At 36.6% G+C, this 20569-nt stretch overlaps 2 protein-coding genes across 3 annotated transcripts; both read left to right on the forward strand.

Moving 5' to 3' along the window:
* The first annotated feature begins 5255 nt into the window (after window positions 1-5255).
* On the forward strand, window positions 5256-7888 carry ing4 (inhibitor of growth family, member 4). The gene is made up of 8 exons (XM_056741269.1): window positions 5256-5338; window positions 5765-5836; window positions 5990-6156; window positions 6448-6562; window positions 6688-6802; window positions 7062-7206; window positions 7294-7355; window positions 7449-7888. Exons 1-8 carry the CDS (start codon window positions 5302-5304, stop codon window positions 7486-7488), a joined length of 753 nt encoding a protein of 250 aa, XP_056597247.1. The 5' UTR covers window positions 5256-5301; the 3' UTR covers window positions 7489-7888.
* A 3202-nt stretch (window positions 7889-11090) lies between these two features.
* Window positions 11091-20459, forward strand: iffo1a (intermediate filament family orphan 1a). 2 transcript variants are annotated; one of them, XM_056741984.1, is made up of 9 exons: window positions 11091-12366; window positions 14863-14923; window positions 15020-15115; window positions 15824-15964; window positions 16175-16365; window positions 16603-16738; window positions 17176-17268; window positions 17710-17840; window positions 17917-20459. In XM_056741984.1, exons 1-9 carry the CDS (start codon window positions 11363-11365, stop codon window positions 18071-18073), a joined length of 2010 nt encoding a protein of 669 aa, XP_056597962.1. In that variant the 5' UTR covers window positions 11091-11362; the 3' UTR covers window positions 18074-20459. The 2 variants fall into 2 exon arrangements, with proteins under 2 accessions (XP_056597962.1, XP_056597963.1); XM_056741985.1 differs by having other exon boundaries at window positions 16603-16720.
* Window positions 20460-20569: the final 110 nt, after the last annotated feature.

Genomic DNA, 20569 nt, shown 5'->3' on the forward strand with positions numbered 1-20569 from the left:
TGGGAATATTCCAGGGGAACTATCCAAACGAATGCCAGGGTTCACTGCTTTTCCCTTTGCTATAATGTATTTTGAAATGAATCCCAGTCTTAAAAATGTCTAATTTAACACGTCCACTTTGATTTAGCTGTTATGTTACACATCAAGGCTACATTATTTACTTGGTATTAATATAAGCGTTAACAGAGCTTGCTTTTATCTATACCCGACACACATCTCTATGATTCAGAGTGCATTAAGCCATCGGACATCGTTTTGTAGATATCAAACCCATAACCTTAGTGATGCTACCGTCGTGCTCTTCCAGACAAACTTTTTGATACGGCAAACATTGCTCCATACATTCAGCAGTGTAGACACTTACAAATACAATACAAAGTGTTCTCGTACATGATCCGATGACTCAACCTTCCCTAATACGAAACAAGAAGGCATCCACCTGATCCCGAGAGAGATAAATGGAGAGGAAGAGGGAGAGAGAGGGCTCATCCTGTCATTACAAAACCAACATTGGGACACCATATCATCATTTATTTATGCACCCGACAGCTTGCCTGAAAATACAGGAGGCTCTATGAAAGAGTGAGTCATGCTTTTCTCACTCTCTCTTTCTCTATCTCTCTCAATTTCTCCACCCCATCTCTCATTTTCAAAGCAGCTACAGAAATCTAATTCACTTCGAGGCCGTGAGCTCCAATGTCTCCCTTGTGCTGTGTCTGTCTGTCTGTGCATACACGATGTGTTGCTAAAGGTTGCACATAATAATAAAACAATCTATTGTTTTTATCACGTTTGTTTCGTTTTCAGCTTCTATTCATATTTGTTTCATTATTTTGTATGTTACTTTAGTATTTCTTACATTTCTAACAAAACATTACCTAAACATCATACAACTAGATTGCAAGAGATCTTAAAGATGAACAAAGAATATATCTACTGTGTTTGCTTTCGGTCTGTCTATCTCATTACATAGCTTATGTACTGTACAAACATTCAATTGAATCATGCCGTTACACTACGTTAACTAGTTGTATAACCTGCCATTAGCACATACTGTTATGTTAATTGCATAACTATAAATAGCACTGAACATGTACTGACCTTCTAATGTGTTATAGAAGGCATGATGATGTGCAAATATGCTCTCGACAATCCCCATTGCAAACGACAGTACAGCATCTTCAAATCCAATTTCTTCCCTCTACATTTGCACAGTGTGAGTACATCAACACTGTGTTCCACCGGCAGAGCTTTACTTCAGACAGAGAGCTCTGTTCTGGCCCAGCTTTACTGGCCACGATCAATAACTGCATGTTGGACCAATCTTAACATTTTACTCGATTGAAAGCTTTTCCTAGTTGGTCATTGATGTCCATTTGACCATCTGCAAGTCCCATAACAAAACTTAAAGTTAGTCCAAAATAGGGCTGTCAGTTTTTTGTGTACACAATAATCATAGCCAAAAGAATACGCTATAACAATATTACACAATATCTATGGATTTTTTGTTTTAAGAAATAAATCTTGAACAAAATCTTTAAGAAATAAAGCTTGATCTCTATTTCCTTTTCAACTTTTCTCTGTATGCTTGCTTATATCATCCTAATGTTGAAACTTTGTAGGCTATTACTGGCACTTCTTGTGTTTAATGCCTTACATACGAATCGCTTATTTGGATAAAAGCATATGCCAAATAAATAAATGTAAATAATGTTATAGTCAAATCTATCTTTAATTTTGTTGTTAAAGTGTTTTTGCTTTTATTTTGTCAATAGGGTATATGTTAAATCTCACATGACCAAACCTGAAAACTTGTTGGAGAAAGCAATATCTATTGATTTTTGAGGCAATCAGCTAATCAACCTTGTTGTTTTTATTTATCATTTCATTCTATTTTTATATTGAAATGTCAATGAAAAGAAATACAAAAAACTTTTAAATACCACTCTGAATGTATATGTCAATTGATTTAGCTAAAATTTGGTATCTATTTTTTCTGAAAACCATTTTATTTGTACATACAAAAGACCAGAACCGGATGCCATGAGACCTGCTTTCTGGTTTCTGCAAGTAGTGTTCGGCATAAAGCCTATGAATAAATCACTCAAAAGCGAATGTAGGGAGGCAGTGAGAGAAGGTTTGTAACCACTGTGACTGTTAAGGCAAAATATGATATTACAATATATGTAGACTCTTTAGAAAAGTGGTTCTAAATAGCACCAAAAAAGGGTTCTTCGGTTTGTTACAATAGTAGAACCTTTTTGGTGCTATATACCCTTTTTATAAGGTTCCACAAAGAACCGTACTTTAAAAGAAACATGAATAAATCACCTTTTTGAAACACCAGACTTCTTAGCTGAATCAAGGCTTGGTTTTTTATTATGTTAGTTTTTTAAGGAGTACATTTCACAGTTCAGTTCAGTTCTAGTGGCATCAATTTGCCAAATCCAGAAGGACAAAACCCATAACATGCTTTTCCTGTAAATAACGTCTTCCCCTGAAGTCCCCAGTCCACCAAGTCACTTTAATAATATGATGGCATGCTCTCCATAATGAGTGCCGTGGGCTTTCTGATTTCTATATCTAGAAAATAGTTATTGTGTTCTTCTTTCTTAATATGCCCAAGGGAGCACAAATGCGAAATTATACCAGTCACAGCTAGAGCAACGTTTATTCTAAGCCTGCTTGATCGAAATACACGTTTGAAAATCTTGCTTTAAAAGAACAAAATACAAACACACATTTGCATGAAATTAGCACCTCTGAAATTGTCCTTGGCAAGTGATCATCTTGCAAGATCTTAATTATGCTCATCGACCGCTGTTTAAGAAAATCTGACTCAGCAGCACAGCTGATTCACATTTACACGCCTACCAGACTATGCACCCTGCGATGCATATGCGAGTATGACAATGTGGCCAGGTTTTAAAATAAGGTAGAATCATGTTTAGACATGCGTCTCAGCTGGGAAAGCAGCAGAAATTATGTTCTTTTGGCTGTCCTGTGGGGTGAAGCATTGTGCCAGCTCTTGCTAAAATGAGATTGAGTGTCCCTTCCATTCTGCACAAAACTGTCACATTTTAACTGTTGTGTTGTTGTCTGGCTGTCAGCTTCCCTTCGGTAATGTGTTTATTGTGATATGACTGAACTGAGATGGAGAGATTTCCTACAGACTGGCACTCCCTAGAGTTTAATCTCCAGGTTTTACCAAACATTCTAAAGACTATAGACTGTGCTGCTCTCTGCTGGTGATAAAGGCAAACAGCACATATAGAGCTATATTTGACAACATTATCAGAACAAACTTAAAGGTCCAGTGTGTCATTTTTGGAGGATCTATTGACAATATTGCAATATAATATGCATTACTATGTCTTTATAGGTGAATGAAGACCTTACATAATGAAGTGTTATGTTTTATTACCTTAGAATGAGCTACTCCTCTCTACATACACATTGGGTCCCCTTACATGGAATTCATTGTGATGTTTCTACCGTAGCCCTAAACAGTTGAAATGCTTTTTTACATAATAAACCCAACTACAGTTAATTTCCCTAATGGCAAAACTCATTAGAGAGAAATGATTTCTAAAGTCTAGTCAACTTAATTCAGTTATTATTGTGGAAACACTTTACAATAAGACTGTATTTGTTAACATTTCACATTAACTAACATTGAGAATTCGAGAATTTAAGCTTTGTACGTTCTTAATGTTAGTTAGTGGCAATATTTGTTTATGTTAGTTCATTTTGTATTATAATGTTAATGGTGAGCTTTTGATTTTAAAGGTTCAATGTGTAGTTTTTTTGAGGTTTTTCTGACATTAGAATGAGCTATTTGGCAGCTGGAAAGTGAAAACGGGACGACATCTTAAGCTGTGTCTCGTTTCGTAAGGCTGCGTCCTTGTGTCCTCCAGAGGTCTCATACTCTAAGGATGTGATATACGGAGGATCCTCTACTTAGAATTAAATGAGATGTCCTTCGTAGGAAATACTGGCAGAAATGGAAATGACAATATGTTGCACTCGCACACGTTTCAAATGAATTAAAGTTTATATACATGATTTTAAGAGGAAATAAGTTGGTTACTTTCTACCCTAAACAATGTCAAATGAGTTAAACAAAGGTACCATTTATTTTGTACCTTACTGTTTTAAAACGTTTAAAAATCACCAAAGACTTTAAACCCATGTACTTCATTTACATTTACGCATTTGGCAGACGCTTTTATCCAAAGCGACTTACAGTGCACTTATTAAAGGGACAATCCCCCTGGAGCAACGTGGAGTAAAGTGTCTTGCTCAAGGATACACTGGTGGTGGCTGCTGGGACTTCATATGCCTGTTAAGATAAAAAAACGTGACACAAAAATTGAAACTCTCATATTTAAACACCACGTATTTGATTGAATGTGCATCTGCTGCAGTTTATTCAAATAACAGATGTTGGCCGACACAAAGAATTGTGGGTTATCTCTGGCAACGATGGATACACCTCATGTGTCCTCCGAATTCTCATGAAAGTAGGGTGCATACGGAGTGTCCTACCTGCTTTTATGAAACGTGGCAGCCTCGATGACGTAGCAGCCTTTAAATGAGACCTGCCGAGGGCGCAGCCATCCAAAACGAGACACAGCTTTTGTCCTGTGTCAGCCAACGTAGTGATTCAAAAGGGAGGGGGGTGGAGTGAGCCATTGGTTGCAATTCGCAATCTCACCACTAGATGTTACAAAATTTCATACACTGGACCTAAACAAATATGAATGTTGAAATTAATATTTAGATGGGAAAATAGTGGAGCAAATGTATTAAATAATGTACAAACTTATTATGAAGTATTAACATTATTTTATACTATAGCAGCCATATATAAAGCATATTTTTGGAAATGCTGTTTATTTCACATCCCTGACAACCACAGAAATGCCACCGAACATCTAAAGATTTATATTCTGTTTCAACATACTTTCAACCCCCACCGTGTACATGAAAGGGGTCAAGAGATGTACTTGCCGCACACGATTTTGACTAGAAGAGATACAGCTGCCTCCACTGGGCATGCGCACTTCAATACCGCATAATTTTAGTCACGGTGAAAACAGTTGATTCGTGTTTTTTTTATTATTGTAAGGTTAGGTTTAGAGTTGGGACAGGTGTAGTTGTTAGCTAATGTAATCTATTGTAATTATATGGCGAGATTTTGCACCACTTGCGGACGTAGATTTATCCCTTCTAGCACACACCTCCTCCGTCAGAGGACTTCCGGTAAGACCGGAAGAACCTTTGTTTGTGTTGGTCAAGATGGCGGCTGGAATGTATCTAGAACACTATCTGGACAGTAAGAATGTTGTCTTTTTAATCTTAATGCGACACAACAGACATCTCCCGCGAACATATTATTTAGCATGCATGTTATTATCATGCAAACGGACATTTTCAACGTCTGAGAAAACAAACAAACGTTTATAAAGAAGACGTATTTAAGGTTATTGTGCTTCGATGCTAACGGGTACACTGTAGATAAACACTACGGTGATTTGGATGGCTTTTTGTAGCTTTGATTGGTGGGTGTGGTACCGATCATAGCTGTAACACTCAATAATGAAAATAAACCGATTGTTTTCAAATTAAAAGCAGCTTTTAACAAGCCTTCGTTAAAAATGTGGAGATGTTTGTTTACTCTAGCTTTTAAATACGCATTGATAGCGTTATGATCTTGTTTGTTATGATGAGAAAGTGTGAAGGAATCACTTGATCTTTTCAGGCATAGAGAATCTCCCCTTCGAACTGCAGAGGAACTTCCAGCTGATGCGGGATCTGGATAAGAGAACAGAGGGTGTGTCCACAAGTCTGAACCAATCAATTTATTTCAGTGCCATGATTTGCTGATCTTGCAAAAACAAATTTGTTAATGTTTACCTTTTTATTTCATGGCAGATCATATGTGGAATAATGCATCCCTTTTGAAGTTATTGTTTTTTTCCTCTAGACCTAAAAGAACACATTGATTCTCTGGCTCGCGAATACACAGCCAACGCTCGGACTCTGGCATCTGAACAGAAGCTGTCGCTGTTAAGACAGATCCAGCAGTCTTATGGGAAGTGTAAAGAGTTTGGAGATGACAAGGTCCAGCTTGCAATGCAGACTTATGAGATGGTTGGTCTGAATTTGTCTCAATGTTGTTAATATTAGTCATATTATGATCATGACATGATTACAACACAACGCTGCATGTTCAGCATATTTATAAGAATTAGCTGCAAACCAGTCATTCCGATTTAATCTGCAACCTTTTGCATCCTCATACCTAGACATACATATTTTTGCAGCCCTCATTTTGTTTAGTATATATTTTCCTAATGTATAGTTGTGTTTTGGTTTATACACAAGAATTGATGTCTTGCTTTTTAACTTTGAAGGACAGATAATTTATTCTGTGCATTTTAGGTGGATAAGCATATCCGGAGGTTGGATACAGACCTGGCTCGCTTTGAGGCTGACCTGAAGGAGAAACAGATAGAGAGCACCGATTATGACTCAGCCTCCAGTAAAAGCAACAAGAGTGAGTGTTATGCTGTGAATTGGTTGTTATAGCTGGGTTTTTTACGTTTCAGTATGTGCACAGTTATCTGATGGTCTGTGCACATCACCAGTGATGTAGATTGATTGTTTGTTTGTTTTTTAAAGGTGACCATCGTGGACCCAAGAAGAAGGAGGTCACTCGCACCAGGTCAAAGGTCAAGAGCTCTGACGATGACTGCAGCTCAAAAAGTGGGCAGAAGAAGGTCAAACTCTCACAAAGGTGAGAAACACGTAAACACTGTGTTAACGTCACTGAAATGTTGGATCAAAAAATTTTGATCATCATTTATATTTAACTATATGTATTTACCATTCCAGTAAAACACAAAAGGCGTTACGAATTAGCAGTTAGCCTTACAATCCTATTTGCATTCTATCCTTATACATTTATTTCAGTCAATAAAAGTGTCCAAAACAATTCCTAATGCAGATGTTACAAAAAGTGGAATTCCTGTTTACTAATTTCTTTCCCCTTCTAGCGCCGAGTTTTCCACTCCGGCTGTGAACTTCGGGAACGTGCATCCCTCAGATGTGTTGGACATGCCCGTGGACCCCAATGAACCCACATATTGCCTCTGCCACCAGGTCTCATATGGAGAAATGATTGGCTGTGACAATACAGACGTAAGTACTTGTTTTATAGCCTGGAATGCGAGATGCGTTCGATGTCCAATTTAAATGTAAACCATTTAATTGTGTTTATCTCTTTAGTGTTCTATTGAGTGGTTCCATTTTGCCTGTGTTGGACTGACCACCAAGCCCAGAGGAAAATGGTTAGTACCCATGTGATTGCGATTTGTTTTACTTATGTATATCTGTATATTTCACTATGTATATTTATTCAGTTATTTCTTGGTTTTCTACAGGTACTGCCCAAGATGTTCACAAGAGCGAAAGAAAAAATGAACATGCAAAAAAGATTTCAAAAAGAGGGATTAAGAGGGAGAAGCAAGCAATGGTTGTGTTTAATGCTCTCCGTAGACACTAATATAGATCTATTCTCTGCTTAAATTAATATTTAAGGTGTGGTGCAAGTTAAGCTTAATAAACAACATTTATGGCATATTATGATTTAAACTTCAAATCATTCCTTGTTTACTTGAAAAAGAAGATTTCAGGGCAGCACTTAAATAAAGTTAATGGGCCAGTCCATAAAGATTAAACTACAGGCAAATTGTTTTATAGCTTAACCTTTATGAAGTGGCCCAGTTTATTTTACATTATAGGTTGTTTACTGTAACTTTATTTTTATGAAAATACGGGATGACTAAACGTTTTTTGATGAAATAAATGTGCCACAAATGTTGCTGATTGGTTTACTCGTATGTAACCCTGAAATATTCCTTTATTCTGGTGCTTGTCCTCCTTTGTTCCATCTTCACATCCCTTTATCAGTCGGTTTGAAAAATGAAGGGTGACAGGTGAAAATGAAGGAGGGGTAGTTACAACATTAGCTTAATTTATGTGTTCAGTATTGCAGATTACTTTTGTATGGAGTATTGTATTTTGGTTATATTCTATTTTCATTGTTTGTGTGCATTTTTTTACAACTTGTTTTAAATGTTGCATTATTTTGAGTAGACATGAACTCAGCAGTCAAGTCGTTCAGGGGGGATATCAGAATTTCTTCACGCTCGCGTACAGTTCTCCATAACAGTTGTGATGTATGTATCATTATCTCTCTTAAATGGTTTCTGAGTTAGGATAAACTTCCCCCAACTAATCCTTACCTTGATTTGTCGTTTCAATATTTATAAAGGGCATGAGTTAATGTACCTCACCTGGCGGTTATAATTTTACAAACCAGCATTAACAGCAAATGGGTGCTTCAATAGGTATTTCTGATGTAAAACTTGTCTTTTACTCATTCACAAAGACGTGCTGTACACAATACCTTTCGTGTATCAATACTTCTGTTTTAAACACATTTGTAGTGCCGTGTCCTTGAAAACCTCCTCAGGTTTTTTCCTGGTCAACTGATCAATGCAGACATTTTTTGGTGCTTATTGTCAGAAAAACTTGAATTGTAACTGGTTGCGTTTCAGAGTGCCCTGATAGACTGTTAAATAGCGTTAACATTTACATATGTGGTCAATATGATGGATTCGAAACCCTTTCATTAAATGGCAATGCTCTTTATTGTATCCTATGAACAAAACTGTGCTGTGTATTAAGCAAGGGGTGATTTCTTTGAAACTGGATTTTGGTGCTTATGTTGAAGATAAAAATATGTTTGAAATGCGGTAACACTTGGTTCTTAAATGTGTGATCTAAAAGCATTTTGATGAGTTTTGAGAGATCAGATAGAAAAATGTATCAATTTAATTGTTTTAATAAAACAATAACAGTTATTTCAAATTGTTTCTAAACCTGGTGCTACACTTTGCTTGTTATCAATTACTTTTAAATGATGGTATTGTCTGATCTATGATGAAAGATATGTCACGTGTTTCTTGCCTTTGTCATGTTATTTTGTGATTTGACGGTCAGATATTCTAAAGTACTGTACTAATGTCTGATATTGGGTCTGGTGTCTTCCATTCTGAATAAACTGGCATTAAAAACCTGAAATTAGTCAATTTTATGGTCATTATTTAGTTTGTATAATCTAGGAAAGTATTTGTAAGATGCTGTCAACGTTTTCTACGTTTTTGTCTTTGGCCTAATGTGTGATGGCCTGCTGCGACTGCGTTAAAAATCAGCTGTTGTTACTGCATTGCAATTCTCAGACAGACCGCTAGGTGCAGTGTGTCAGTATTTAAGAGGTCCATTTCATACTGCGCTGCAGTCCAACACACACTCATATTCGTCATGTTGCTTAATACCACAGATAATCCTTCTTTATAAACGAATGGTTCACTCAAAAATGAAAATTCTCATTTTTTACTGTCATCCCATTCCAGTTGTAACTACAGTCGTGGAAAAAAATAAGAGACCATTATAAAAATAATTCTCAGTATTTTTCTGTATTTACTATTTGTAGGTATGCCTATGTGTTTAGGTAAAAATCATTTTTGTTTCATTGTGTGAACTACTAACAATATTTCTTCCAAATTTCAACAAAAAATCTATTTTTGCAGAAAAATAAATTAAAGGTGAAAATAAATTAAAGGATGCTCTGTATTTTTTCTCAGACCTCAAATACTGCAAAGAAAACAAGTTCACTTTTAAGAAATACAACAGTAATATTTCTACATGTATTTGGGAAAAGTTCAAGTTTTATCACAGTTTTCATGTGTCTTGTTATGCTCAGTCTTTTACAATTCTGTTGAATGACTTCCTCATTCCTGACGTTTTTATTAAAACAAGAACCAATAAGTTTTGAAGTTATGGACTTCAACAGAGTTGTTTGGGTTTCAATTTGACTATATTTCCAAAATAAACTTAAAAATGAAGTAAAAATCTTTTCACACACCTGCCCTTTAGATAGAAGACACATTACGAACTTGAATCTATGGGAGGAAATCGTATCTGACAGTAACAATCAGGATTCATCTTCCCTGCAGTTAAGGATACATTTAAGGTTATATAAATGAAATGTGCTTAAAACTGAAGAAGAGTTCTTAGTAGGTTACTGTTGTCTAGTTGATGTTGTCTGTTGTGAAGTTGGTGGTGGTTGAGGAGATTCCCCCTTGCATGTAATGCGCTTTGAGTGTCCAGAAAAGCGCTATATAAATGTAACAAATTATTATAATGGTTTACATGTCATTTGTATGAATCCACCCTGTCTCTCGATCTGAACCTTATCTGACATCAACATTCTTAGTTGTCAGGATGTGTTCCCCCAAGATATAACCCAGCAACAGAGTAGTAAAATTCATTAAAAGTGGCAAAAAGTGGCTATGTGTTAACTCATGGTTAGCATTTCACTGGTTTGAGTCCTGCTTAAAAGTGTTTTTTTTTACTGACAACACAGGGAATCATATATCTGACAGTAACATTTGTAGTTGTAAGGATATTTCCCCCCTGCTTGTTCTTCCATGTGTAGGTTAGTACATGTGTACAATCTAAATGTCAAATCAGCATCTATACTAAACAATAATATAATATCCTATGTAACTAATTACTATCTAATGTGCATATCTCCGCCTCTTCTGCACATTGCATTAGCCATTGCACATAGTGAACGCTTTGGATGCATTTTCCGTTTTAAATGAATTATGTTTGAGGAAATGTATAACAGACCATCAAACACTAAAGATGGTTCAACCACGTACTCTCGCTCCGTTAATGAACTTAACGTTTAGATATCGCGCGCTCTCAACTCCTCTCCAAGCGCAGCCAGTGACACAATAGTGCAGTGACACCTGAACTACCGTAAATCTCTGAAATGCATCACAGTTCTGGGCTAAACACATTGAAAAATTAACAGTTCCCGAGTTAAGTATCCCAACATACATTATTTCAAGATCTATTTCTATTCATTCTGCAACCTATATAATAATTGTCATGAAGCGCGAATGTGATGCGCTTATATTACACACGAATCGGTATGATAGCTCCGCAGCTGCTCGTTTCATGTTTATTTCTGCTACGGTGCTCAGCTGTTCTGCTTCCTTTCAAGACGCACTTGCTCCTCTTTTAGAAAATAAGCCTCGTCTAATAAGGTATTGTGATAACAAATGGCGTGCAAATAAGTGTGACGCATCCTTCATATTGGAATACAGACTGTCATAGTCAATTGCAGAAGAGGACTGCTGTACGATTTATTTGGCGATCGTCTTCATTCATTTGGTTTTCCTATATCAGACAAGTGTTCAGTTGACCAACTTCAGTGTTCATGCCGGATTTTGAGCATTTCAGATTTTCTTACTCCAGAATGAATCCAGTATTGGGGGAGAATGTGTATTCGTTCCAGCAGAACCAGTTGACGGGTTTATCGGACTCCGCGTCTTCGGCCCATTGGACAGATAGTGCGTATGGCGCACCTGACGCGGGCCTGTTCTTTGGTGAACACACGGGTGGTATCGGGCAAGACGGGGTGTTTGGGTTGGACCCGGGTGCTTTACCTCCTTCTGGAACACCGTATTTACACCTGGGAAATTATCTGTACAAGGTGTCTCCAACTCCTCCTGCCGCCACGGCCCTGCGCAACGACCTGGGGTCCAATATAAGCGTCCTCAAGACTCTGAATTTGCGTTTTCGCTGCTTTTTAGCCAAAGTGCACGAACTGGAACGCCGAAATAAAGTGTTGGAAAAGCAATTGCAACTGGCTCTGGATGACAGGGAGGAGTGTGCGCAAAACAAACCTTTAACTCGAGATGTCGGGGTTCAAACGTCAAATTTCGTTGGATTAATTCCTATGAAACCAGACGTAATCCCTATTCAGAACGCAAACGATTTTACTGGTGGTTTGCTGTCGCCTATTTTCAGTAACACCCTCCTGTCCCCGGGGTTCAATAACAAAACAACATTAGAATACTTGAACCCCTCCAGTTATACGGACTCCAATTTTAATCTCACCCCAAATTTCCCCACTAGTCCGTCATCACCCATTGATCCAGTACAGAAAAACATCAGCAATATTAATGGGAAATATGTCAACACTGGGACAAGCTGTACCAACAACCCTCCACCGAGGTTTCATCCCGGGTCAATCTGGTCTTATAACAACTTTCAGAGGTTCGGTACCGGGCGTGAGTCGTGGCTAGCGGGTCCGGGTGTGTCATCGTGGGTGCCTCCGGACGGAGTGGGTGTGCAGGTCGACACCATCACCCCAGAGATTCGGGCCCTGTACAATGTGCTCGCTAAAGTTAAGAGGGAGAGAGACGAATACAAACGAAGGCAAGTATGTGTGTAACCTCAAAGTCTGGGAAGTAATTGTAAAAGCTTCGTCTTCAAACTGTAACTTTTACGCACGTTTTTACGCACCATTCAATTATGTAGTATTATGTCAGTTTTAAAATGAGTATCGGTAAGATACTTACAAAGATTATGAAATTGCTATTTTAATTTTATAATTAATCTATTTTACGATGAAATAGAGTAAAGTGGAGAGCTTTAAGTTTTTATTAGTTATGCAGTTTTAAGCAGATTTTTTATTAATAAAGCAAACTACACGAAGAAGGTTTAAATATTTCGTATTGGTTCATATTGTATTTTGTGTGAGGTAAGATTTAGCAGATCAATAATAGGTTACCATCACTGGTTATCTTAGAGGTAACAGGTGCTGTCTGGCCTGTGCTTGAGTTTGCTAAATGGGTTTAATGTAGTGCAAATGTTTAGCAAGAATCAGAAAATATAAATACTATGCTATACTGTAGATTTATACATTTACTAAATTTAGAAATATAAATGTGGTAAAATGAGATGTTGTGATTTTAGTGGAAATGCTTTAGGATTGTCAGTATGGTCAAATATTGGTCTGATTTATGTAAAGTAATTTTCTAACACAAATTATACAGGATGTTATTTACAAGTTACTGCATTTATTATGGCTTTTAAATAAAACAAAATAATTTGTAATTATTTTTATATTGTCACAGCCCTAATATTTGTAAAGGTTTTATTTTAGGTTTAAATAAACAACATTAATTCTTTCTTAATTTCAACCTGCTGAAGTCATACCGTGGGTTTGTAAAAGTCTCAAAAAAGTGAAAAAAGTTATGTTAGACCAACTACATTATGTAATAATATCTATAGATATTAAATTGGTGTTTAATGCAAAGGAATAACAGAAAATATTTACTAATATTTAAACATGGTTTCAAAACAATAAGACTAAAGGAAAAAAGACTGTGTGTTTGAGTTGTATAACCATCCCTCACCATCATTCACTCATTCTTGCTCTCTGTCTCTCTCTCTCTGTCTCGTTCCAACGTCAGCCACCTCCCCTCTGCGCCTCAGCATCTGCAATGCAGTACTGTGCTGAGCGCTGCTACTTCCAGCACTGTCGCTAGAGAATAGTTCTCATTTTCTCTCTCACATCATCCCGTCCTGCCTCCCCAGACCACCCTGTTACCCGAGGCCACTGAACCTAAGCCCAACCTTCTTATGTCAGCAGTCAGGTGTATTACACACAGATTCCTCAATTCCTCCTATTTCGTCTCTGTTTCACACTTACGTGTTACAGTAATGATCGGGGCTGTAGATTTGCTGTTTTAGCAGTCTGTGGATTCATTGATGCGTAAGGAAGGTTGTATGAATGTTATTGTGTTGTGAGTGTTATATGTGGACACTTAAAGGGATACTTCACCCAAAAATGAAAATTCTGACATCATTTACTCACCTTTGAGTTGTTTCAAATGAGTTTACATTTCTCTGAAAGATATTTGGAATAATGATCATAACCAGACAGATCTCAACACCTATTGACTACCATAAAGTAGTAGGAAAAATTACTCATCTTTTTTTGTTTGTTCTGTTGAACCCAAAAGAAGACATTTTGAAGAATGTAGAAAAGCAAACAGTTCTCGGGGGGTTTTTTTTCACGCACAAATTTTTTTTTTCCTTACGATGGTAGTCAATGGGTGTTGAGATGTGTTTGGTTATAAGCATTATTCTGAATATCTTTGTCTGTGTTCATCCGTACAAAGAAATGTATACACATTTGGAACAACTCGAAGGTGAGTAAATGATGACAGAATTTTCATTTTTGGGTGAAGTATTCCTTTAAATACATCACCTGCAGTGATACTGCAGTCATAGATTAAAACGGAAGAGGTTTGTGTGGCAACACGTTACATAATGGCTTCTGTGCACAAAACAGATGATGTACTACACGAGTAGAGTACTATCAACCCAAACTGTAAAGTCATATCACATGAGAGATGTTATTTATAGCTGTGATTCGCTCACTCAGCTGGTGGTACTGTATTGTTCCAAAAGGCCTTTTTGACGCGGTTAGTTTTTAATGTTGAATTGCATGTTAAAGGAAGAATAACAGCAACACAAAATAAATGACTCTGGATTTTCATTTTTTGGCAGGCTGTAACTTTAAGTTAAGTAGGAACTTGGTGATGTCATCATGACTCACACACTCCAGACCTGCTGATTTTGAGCACTTAGGCCCGGTTTCACAGACAAGGCTTAAAACTATAGTCCCTGACTAAAATGAATGTGTGACCTGATTTAATAGCTTAATATAACTTGTCCAAAAATATCTTAAAATATATCAGTGCCATTGTTTTGTCTCAAGATGCACACCAGTAATGTATTCTTCTTAGGCATTTTTATAAAAGCGACATGAATATCTTAATTTAACTAAGGCTAAGTCCTGGCTTAAGCTAAGCCGTGTCTGTGAAACTGGGCCATGGTTTTCTAACTTTAAATTTATAATAGGTGGGAAGAAGAATACACGATGAGGGTGGATCTACAGGAAAAAGTTGCTGATCTTGAGGAGGTAAAACCTTTAAAACAACAATCATATCACCAGACAACAGATACCTCGATCTACGCACGTTCCATCTTGTGTGACACATTTGTGTTTGTTTTGCAGGACCTCCAGGAGAGCGAGGTGTGTCAGGATGAGCTTGCTCTGAGGGTTAAGCAGCTTAAAGCAGATCTTGTTCTTTTTAAAGGTCTCATGAGCAATGTGAGTTCATGTCAGTCATCATTAGAGCTCAAATTCTTGATACCGCACAAGTGTCGCAAATGTCTTCTATTCTCCTGCATTTATTCTGATTTGTTGTTTCAACTTGCCTTAACAATTTGAGTTAATTAAACGTAAAAATATAAGTTATTACTTGAATTTGCCACAAAATGTTATGTGGGTCAATGACAAATAAGTAAATGTCAGGTGGTGCGACCATATATTAATTTAAAATAATATACATTTAATGTATTTAGCACTGAGTATTTTTCCCCTCATATATAAGAAATTTAACATAAAATCATGCCAAAATATTTTATTAAGAATTTTATTGAGAAAATTAACATTTATTTCTCAGTTTTGTTCTCTGTTTGTATGTTCGGACGGTCGCACCACCTGACATTTTTGGTCTTTCAAACACCAAAACTCAAAAAATCTATTGAATTTCAATAAAATGAAAAGGGTTTCTTATAAAGGACATATTGTAGATCCATTTGATATATGACATGTATTTATTCAAATTCTTTTTAGGAAAATAATGAATTTGGACACAAAAAATACATGTCACGTCATTGACCCATGTTCATTAATAGTTACGTTGAATTAACTAAAAAATTTAAGGCAGCCAGGTTCATTTTTAATGTAAAAACAACAAATAATTTTGACATTGTAGCTACAATATTTTCTTCATCGTGTCTTTTCTCCATCTAGAATCACTCAGATCTGGACAGTAAGATCCAAGAGAAGGCCATGAAAGTGGACATGGATATCTGTCGCAGGATCGACATCACAGCCCGCCTGTGTGACGTGGCCCAGCAGCGGAACTGTGAAGATATGATTCAAATCTTCCAGGTTTGTCATTCGGCGTCGCTCATAAAGAGTTTTCAGGATGTTTAAGATACAGCCGGCCTCGCTACAGTTTGCTGTTTAAGCAGTTTTGCTGTTTCTAATTGAAGCTGACCTCACATTTTCATCAAAGACTCCTTTGTGGTTGTTTTGTGTTCCTCAGTGCCACTTGGTTTGGACCATTTCTAAAGGTTTTATTTTTGCATTGTGTAACAGCAAGTGGCCACACCTCCCTCAACCTTGACTCTCCGTCCTCGAAAACCAGCTGCACAGACAATAAGAGGAAATGAGAGCGATGATCCAGTGAGCATCTCAGAAAGCGAGGAGAGCGTGAATAAGGAGGCGGAGCTGTGTTGCTCATCCACCAATCAGATCAATGAGGAAATGCAGAGAATGCTCAACCAGTTGTGAGTAGCAAAACTAGGATTATTTAGTAAAACTACAGTAAAAGGAAGATATCAAACTTAAGACATAATTGTTTATTACCTAAATAAAGTCAACTAATGAAATAAAATGCACATATAAAAGACATTTTGTGTTTAATCTCATTTTTATTAGGATATAAAGAACTTGAATGTACGTAATTTGCGTTTAATACAGTGTGCCCTGTAGTGGGTTTCATTTTTGTTTACCGTTTGTCATAGACGTGAGTCTGAGTTTGAAGATGACTGTGACAGTCTTGCGTGGGAGGAGACTGAGGAAACGCTGTTACTCTGGGAAGAATTTCCGGGATACACCTTTAGTGTTGAGAACCAAGGAGAGGTACATCCGCCTTTAAAGGTGCTGGAGGATCTATTGACAGAAATGCAATATAATATACATAACTATGTCCTCAGAGGTGTATAAAGACCTAACATAATAAAGTAAATGTTTTTAATACCTTACAATGAGCTATCTATGCACCGCCGATGACAGACACTTTTATCCGAAACGACTGGCATTGTATTGTACTATACATTTGTTTCTAACTATGTGCAATCCCTTGGGATCATTCCCATGACCTTGGCATTACTAGCACCATTCTCTAACCACTGAGCCACAGGAAATCTATAAAGCTGTATAGGTCAAATGAATCTGGAAAAAACCCTGACTAGTGGGATTTACTACTTTTTTTGTGTTATTTGTGCAAGTTTTTGCACACAGTGTTTTAAAGTAAATCTTATTTTTTAAAAGATCCTTAACATTTTTTGCTTGTTTGTTCATTTACATTCACACAGCAAGAGGAATCCATAGAGAAGGTGATAAATGACACAGAGTGCCTTTTCAAGTCCCGCGAGAAGGAATATCAAGAAACCATTGACCAAATAGAGGTAAAGGTCCATGTGTGTGTGTGCGCATTTTTTTAAAACTCTATCAAGGACATTACGTCATTTTAGCAAGCACGGCCAAAAACAAAGAGGTTTATTTTGATATACTGCATGAGCTTTTAAAGGAAGAAAGGGCGTTCTCTCTTTTAAAGTAAGTAATGGCTCTGCTACAAAAAATGAGTCATGTTTTGTCGTAACGATTCAGAAATTGAGAACATTAGGAAATGTTATAGTTTCCTTAAGTTGAATTGTACAAATTGGGTGGAAAAAATATTTGTTATTTCATATAAATAAAAACCTGTATGACAAGATTGACCCATTGTTGCACAATATTAGAAGATTAATTCTGGTTGGTTATTTTAACTCGCAGAGGGTGAGTAAACTGAATTTTGCTTTTTAGGCTGAACTATAGTTTTAAGATTTTTGTTCACATTCGTTCAATAGTTAGAGCTGGCAACGGCGAAGTCGGATATGAACAGGCATTTGCACGAGTATATGGAGATGTGTAGCATGAAAAGAGGCCTGGATGTGCAGATGGAAACGTGCAGACGTTTAATCACTCAAAGTGGAGACGGGTACTACATACACTTAGTGCACTACATAGTGTGATAAACATCCATTGTCACTCATTACATCTCCATTCCTTCACAGAAAATCCCCTGGTCACGTTCCGGCCGGCATGGAAGATGTAGAGAATTCAGAGAAGGACAGAAAAAATACATCTGCTTCAAATCCTGACAACGCTGAACCATATTATGACCTGCAGTCAAATTCTGCTGTCCAGGACCAAACATGGAAAAAGTCTTAAGAGCCTCTTTTTGTCTTTCTAGCACCACTTAGACCACCAGAGAGATATGAATGCAGAAAACGGGTAAATGTTACCTGAAAGGCAAGTCATCTTGTTTGGTTTCAATAGCGCCCTCTATTGGAATACACCAAAATATGCTTCAAAAAGATGTGCAATACAGTACGTAGGCATGTCATTACAATTTAATCAAAACTTGAGGGCTGCTCACAATTATAGGTAATTTCTAGGTAATTTTATCAAAACACTTGTTTTTAACTGCTCTTGTTTCTAACCTTGGATACTTAAAATCAAGAGTAAGTTATTAGTAAATGAATAAGCACTTATGCAGCTTATGCAACAGTTAACAATAATGCCAACAATGATAATTGATATTTTATGATATTTATATTCATTGTCAAAATGCATCTGTGAACAGAATTATTTTGGGCGCAGCAGCTGAAACAATTAACACTACAGCGGGGAATTAACATGAAGAGTGTGGCTAAGTTGCAGGTGTCTCATTTCTCTGTTCATTGAATCTGTGTTGAAATGTGTTGTGTATAAACTGACTGCATTTGTTTTTTGGTTAACTGTTTTTTGTATTGTCAATCTCTGTTCATAGACTCAATAGCTATTCAGATGCGCAAGTCAAACGCTTTTGCTAAAGTAAATATCATTCGATTGACTTTGAGAAGGACAGGGATTGCATGAACAGTTCAGAATGGTAATTGTTAATGTGCATTTGGCTTAAAACACAGCCAAAATGGCAAGTGGAGTCAGTGTTATACAACAAAAAACACTGGCTGATAACGCCAAAAAGGTCAATGTGCAGTAGGTCATTATGCATTTATGGATGTGTGATGATTGTACATGAGACGTTCTGCTGAGAGCAATACATTCACTCTACATTCTTAAAAGAAAGGTTCTTTTTGTTGGCCTATATGGGTCCATAAATAACCTTTACATCTACATAATTAGCCTACTTTTTGCAATAATAAAGGGTTCAGTGTTGTACATACAAAATAGTTAACAACTTGATTGAAAGATTCTTTGGAATTGCTTTGATGGACCCGTTATGGCACCTGTGTTTTGCAAAATACAGACTGAAAAAATGAAGAGATAGGTTAAATAATAATGAAGGGTTTTCAATAAAAAATATATTTAATAGTAGCTTATTATGAGTTTGCTTATTCAAAATGTTTCTCTAAACATTCAAACCTGTTTTGTACTTTACAGCTTTGTTTAAAATAAAGCTTGTGAAGGAAAAACACAACTGTAAACATAGTTGCAGGTGCCCGAGAGGTTTCAAAAATGTAGATGTTGTGAGACAGGCATTAAAAGTCTTCTGTAATCTGTATTGATACGTGAATACTTTTCTGAAGAGTCTACTAGCACACATCTGCTCTGGAACATCAATAATAGCCTATTTAAAGTTCATGTCTGTCTGCTTAAAACTATTAGATCTCATAAACAACAACAGTTAATACATGTAGATATATTCTCATAACTCATTGAACTAATAGTGATTCTGTAATAATTCCATCCAGTATCTTAAGTAAACAAGTAAATTACCACGTCAATTCATACTACAATGTACATCATTTCATTAACATGAATGTAAGTGAACCGCAGTGTGCAACACTTCATTTGGTTGCAAACTAAACTCATGGGCTTATTCCATGTATAGTCTCAGTTTTTAATGTCTGGTGTTAGATGAATATGGTTAACAGCTGATTAAAGATGAAAGAAAGGATATGTATACGTGTCGGAGTGCTCGACTGTATTCGAATGTGAGAATTTCAATACAAATACATAGAGGGACAGTGCTCCCAAAAATCTACATTCTGTCATTATTTACTCACTCTCAAATTGTTCCAAGTCTGAATCAATTTCTTTGTAATGTTGAACACAAAAGAAGACATTTGAAAGAATGTTAGCAATTTCAGTTCTGGGACATCATTCACTACCAAAATAAAAATATTGCATATTTCTTTGTTCTGTTCAACATAAGATAAGATCTTTTGAAGAATTTAGGAAAGTAAACAGTTCTGGGGTGCCTTTGACTAGGTTGTCAATGGTGACCCAGAACTGATTTTTACTAACATTCTTCCAAATATCTTTCTTCATCAGCACAAATAAATGTATAAGGGTTTGGAATAAATTGAGGGTGAGTAAATGATGATAGAATTTAGATTTTTGGGTAAACTGCCCCTTTGAACATGACCGCGTTGACAGTGTTAGCAACAGACTTCTAAATGGTGTAGATGGATTGAGGAATGTTGTTGTGCATTGTTCCTTGCCGTTCTCAACAATTGTTGGGTTTCGTCCTAGAATGAAGTTCATGAAAAATTGTGTGCTGCTGATAATTGCTGACAAAGACAAACTGAAAATAAAGTATTTTCATCAAGACGTTCTCATGTATTGATCTTTTCATGGAGTGCATTGCTTGTTCAGATTTATCATTTCATTTTTATGACCCCATATAAAAATAACTGAATATGAGGGACTAGTATCCTG

This window comes from Triplophysa dalaica, chromosome 25 (assembly GCF_015846415.1).
Source record: "Triplophysa dalaica isolate WHDGS20190420 chromosome 25, ASM1584641v1, whole genome shotgun sequence".
Taxonomy (NCBI): Eukaryota; Metazoa; Chordata; class Actinopteri; order Cypriniformes; family Nemacheilidae; genus Triplophysa; species Triplophysa dalaica.

Excerpts from the sequence above, each read along its gene's own strand:
- ing4 (XM_056741269.1), top strand. The coding sequence starts at position 5,302 with ATGGCGGCTGGAATGTATCTAGAACACTATCTGGACA. Across the intron at positions 6,157-6,447 it reads CAATGCAGACTTATGAGATG|GTGGATAAGCATATCCGGAG; the intron begins GTTGGTCTGAAT and ends TGTGCATTTTAG. Across the intron at positions 7,356-7,448 it reads ACCAAGCCCAGAGGAAAATG|GTACTGCCCAAGATGTTCAC; the intron begins GTTAGTACCCAT and ends GGTTTTCTACAG.
- iffo1a (XM_056741984.1), top strand. The coding sequence starts at position 11,363 with ATGCCGGATTTTGAGCATTTCAGATTTTCTTACTCCAGAATGAATCCA. Across the intron at positions 16,739-17,175 it reads AGGTACATCCGCCTTTAAAG|CAAGAGGAATCCATAGAGAA; the intron begins GTGCTGGAGGAT and ends ACATTCACACAG. Across the intron at positions 17,269-17,709 it reads AAACCATTGACCAAATAGAG|TTAGAGCTGGCAACGGCGAA; the intron begins GTAAAGGTCCAT and ends TTCGTTCAATAG.